The sequence below is a fragment of the Notolepis coatsorum genome (assembly GCF_963971535.1).
Source record: "Notolepis coatsorum genome assembly, chromosome: 17".
Lineage (NCBI taxonomy): Eukaryota > Metazoa > Chordata > Actinopteri > Aulopiformes > Paralepididae > Notolepis > Notolepis coatsorum.
Genome location: NC_140181.1, coordinates 86,977,178 through 86,981,599, shown reverse-complemented (window position 1 = coordinate 86,981,599; position 4,422 = coordinate 86,977,178). Strand labels below are relative to the sequence as shown.

General features: G+C 45.0%; 1 protein-coding gene across 1 annotated transcript; it reads left to right on the top strand.

Moving 5' to 3' along the window:
• Positions 1-351: 351 nt before the first annotated feature.
• Positions 352-1,407, top strand: LOC311244126 (mRNA-capping enzyme-like; the record flags this gene model as incomplete). The annotated part of the gene is given in 4 exon segments (XM_084333536.1): positions 352-357; positions 631-855; positions 859-873; positions 877-1,407. Coding segments are annotated over 4 exon segments (750 nt in total). The 3' UTR covers positions 1,381-1,407.
• Positions 1,408-4,422: the final 3,015 nt, after the last annotated feature.

Below are 4,422 nucleotides of genomic sequence, written 5' to 3'. Positions count from 1 at the left end.
TAGAACGTATAAACTTCTAGAACGTTTGTGGTGATGTCATAATAGACCTTTCTGGAACATAGAACATTCTGGAAAGTTTTTTGGTGATGTCATAATAGCACTTTCTAGAACATAAAACATTCTAGAACCACAGTATGACGTCATGATAGAAAGTTATGGAACCTTTGTGACGTCACCGTATGATCATAACCGAACATTCTAGAACATTTGGGTCTCTATATAAGCGGCCGTTTGCTTAGAACGGCAGTTTTGCATTTTCGACCAGACTGAACAGGACTGAACGGATGGACTCAACAACGGATTGAAGCCAGGACCCAGCACGTGGATTTCCGGCTTTCACATTACGAAGGAATGGCGGTAATTTTGGAGACTGGGAAAATACAGTTTTCTTACCTTGTAGTAGTACTTGTAGCTTGTATTAGTACTTGTAGCTAGTAGGAGCCACTTGTAGTAGTACTTGTAGTAGTGACAGGAATATTTAGGAAAGTAGATTTAGGACCACTTCTGTAAAGAGAGTCTTTGCAAATAAACCATTTGGATATCTTTACCAAATGTCGAATGGGGAGGCAGAAGCCGACGGCAACGTGATTGGCCAGAAGTCGGGTCCCAGTTCCTCTGATTGTGGACAAGGTGAACGGCCAACTAGTCCCACGCTACCTGATCTATGACATCGTCAAGTTCAATGGGCAGCCGGTCGGTCAGTGTGATTTCAATTTCCGGCTCTTATGCATAGAGAAGGAGATAATTTCTCCCCGGATGGGGAAAATGAAGATGGGACAGATCGACAAGACGAAGGAGCCTTTCAGTGTCCGAAACAAGCCATTCTTCGACATTCATGCAGCACGCAAGCTACTCTGAGGTAGCTTCACAGCGTAGGTCAGCCATGAAGTGGACGGGCTCATCTTCCAGCCGTGCGGGAAATACAAAACGGGGAGATGTGATGACATCCTGAAGTGGAAGCCCCCAAATCAAAACTCTGTAGACTTCCGCCTGAAGATCACCAAGGTCGGAAGCGAAGGGTTGCTCCCCCAGACTGTCGGCTTGCTCTACGTTGGCAGCTATGACATGCCCTTTGCACAGATGAAGGCCACTAAGGAGCTGAAACTGTATGACAACAAGATCATCGAATGCACCTTTGTCAACAACACCTGGGTGTTCATGAAGCAGAGGATAGACAAGAGCTACCCCAATGCCTACGACACAGCCATGGCTGTGTGCAACAGTATCCAGCATCCCGTCACTAAGGAAATCCTCTTTGAGTTTCTGGACCGCCATGCGCAGGGAGTGCAGGCAGCACAGAGTCGGAAACACCCCCCAGATCCGGACGCTGAGCTGATGCCACCTCCCCCTCCAAAGAAGCCCAACCGTGCCACACCGTAGCGCAGGGCCGGCCCGTACCATAGCACAGGACCCGGGGTCCTTCTGGACTGTACCATAGTAGCAGTGTGTATAATATTCATGACCGCGTCACCAGCTCTATCCTCCCCTCCAGAGAAAGAGACGTTTGCGAAGCCTCCTTAAACCTTTTACTGCCCTCTCGCAGGCCCTATTATCTGAAGACCTTTTATCTGAAGACCTTTTCAAATGAAATTGTTTGACTGCAATGAACCCATTGACCATATTCACACGGCATTCATTTTGCTCTTGTGTCATGCTCCGGTTGGGATTCCCACCCAAGGTGGGAACAGGGTGGAAAGAAGTCCCGGCCTGAGCATGACATGGGAGCGAGGTGGCCGCCATGTGAATATGGTCCATTAACCGTACTTTGTAGTAGTACAGTACTTGTAACTTGTATTAGTACTTGTAGCTAGTAGGAGCCACTTGTAGTAGTATTTGTAGGAGTGACAGGAATATTTAGGAAAGTAGATTTAGGACCACTTCTGTAAAGAAAGACTTTGCAAATAAACCATTTGAATATCTTTACTTTGCACTGGAGCGGCTGTGGACATTGCTTTTCTTTATCAACGGACGTACTACTCACAAGTAAGTAATTTGACCAGTGGAGAGGATCGTCAGACGTACTACTCACAAGTGAGTAATTTGACCAGTGGAGAGGATCGTCGGCCCTCACATTAGTACAATGAAGACACTTAGTTGTAGACTGGACTCAAGTTTACTCAGTTTGACATTTACATGCATACTGGTTCACCCATACCGTCCGGGTCGCGCACCGGCATTATAGTCCCTACTGCATATCACTACATCCCCCCTGTTTAGCTGTATTGCCCCATATATACTTTCCCAGAATGCAGAACCTTCCTTAGCAGAACATATATGTAGAACAACACTATGTCAACAGTCCACTGGAATCACATCACCAAGTAGTGCAAATCGCCCCCCCCCCCCTTTTTTTTCCCTTTTACATTCAACCTTCAATACAATAATGAAAACAAAGTAACAGAGTCCCCATGATGACTTAGACTTGTGCTCCTGGTGTTATTCTGGCCCTCTGTAGTGGGTATACTACAAAATACAGAGGATTATTTTTCTTCTTATGAATCTATTATAATATTTTGTGCAATATTATGTGCTCATGTCACATAGTCTTTGTAATAATCTGGTCTGTTTACAACCCTCCCACATCTTGTGCGTCTTGGTCCTGGGCTATTGGGCACCTGTGTGTACGAAAAGCAGAGATGCCTTGTCATTTCAATACAGATTTTTTTATACCCCAAAATTGATAAAGGGTTAAGGTAGACTAGTTAGTTGAACCGAGGTCTGCTATTATGGATAATGTGCCATAGACTGTACATATACAGGGCCGGCAGACGTTAAATAAATGATTGGTCCAAGTGGGAGGACAATATGTTGGTTATTATTGTTATTTAAAATGGATATGGTGATTCTTATTATTTTTTTCCAATATACTCCTGAACTGGTTTTCTCAAGCAGCTCTTGCCTAAATGTATCTGTAAGACTAACCCTGAATCTGAATATTATTACATTTATAGAAATTAGATTATGTTTTGCCAACAAGTTGATAATGACATTTTTTGGTGAAGCGCACATTATGACTTGTTTAGGACTTGAAATTCAAAGGTTAGGACTTGGGACTTGCCTGTCTTGACTTGGGACTTGACTCTGGACTTGCCTGTCTTGACTTGGGACTTGACTCTGGACTTGAGTACCAAGACTTGAGACTGACTTGAGACTTGCAAAACAATGACTTGGTCCCACCTCTGCCATACGGCCTGGACTGCTGGGTGAGAAGTTGGAGGTGATGCAGGTAGAGGCCCCCCTGGTGTCCTGGCTTGTTGACTATCTGATGGGCAGACCACAGTATGTGCGCCTACAAAGCTGTGTGTCAGACAGACTGGTTAGCAACACCGGGGCCCCGCAGGGGACAGTCCTCTCCCCCTTCCTCTTCACTATCTATACTAACGACTTCCACAATCTGTCAGAGTCCTGCCACCTTCAGACATTTTCTGATGACTCTGCGATAGTGGGAATCGGGATGTATTAAGGACGGTGATGAGGAGGAATACCGGGCACTGGTGGTGGATAGGGATGCTCGATATTGGCTTTTTTACCGATACCGATATTCCGATATTGTCCAACTCTTAATTTCGATACCGATACCGATACCGATATCAACCGATACCGATATATGCAGGGTTTCCCCCCAAAAAAACTGAATAATTTCAGGTAACTAATAATTTCACTGGATGCATTCAAAAGGCTTTCTAAATGTAAGCATTATCTGTGCAAAATATGATAATTAAAAAAGTAAAAATTAACATTACATATCTCTTGTTGTTGAATTAAACCAAAATGCATACTTTTCACAATAAATAAAATAAGAATGTGTTCTTACTTGCTTGCCTGGGTAAATAAAGGTACAAAAATATATATATTTTTTTTTACCGATACCGATATTTTCCGATATCACATTTTACTGCCGATATCGGCCGATAATATCGGTCGGCCGATAATATCGGACATCCCTAGTGGTGGACTTCGTCACATGGTGCGAAAATAACCACCTTCAGCTAAATGTGATGAAGACCAGGGAACTGGTTGTGGATCTGGGGAAGAGGAGGAGTGCATCTGTGACCCCCGTTTCCATCAGGGGGGTCGATGTGGACACAGTTGAGGATTACAAATACCTCGGTGTACACATCGACAATAAACTGAATGGGTCAAAACACGCAGATGCACTCTACAAGAAGGGCCAGAGCCAACTCTACTTCCTCAGAAGGCTGAGATCCTTCAACGTCTGTACAAGGATGTCGAGGATGTTCTATGAGTCGGTAGTGGCGGGCGCCTTCTTGTACGCTGTGACCTGCTGGGGCAGCGGACTGAGAGCGGGGGACGCAAACAGGCTGGATAAGCTGGTCAGGAAGGCCAGTAACATGGTTGGGGTGAAGCTGACTCTCTAGCGGTGGTGGCGGAGAGGATGAGCCTTGCTAAGCTCCATGCCAT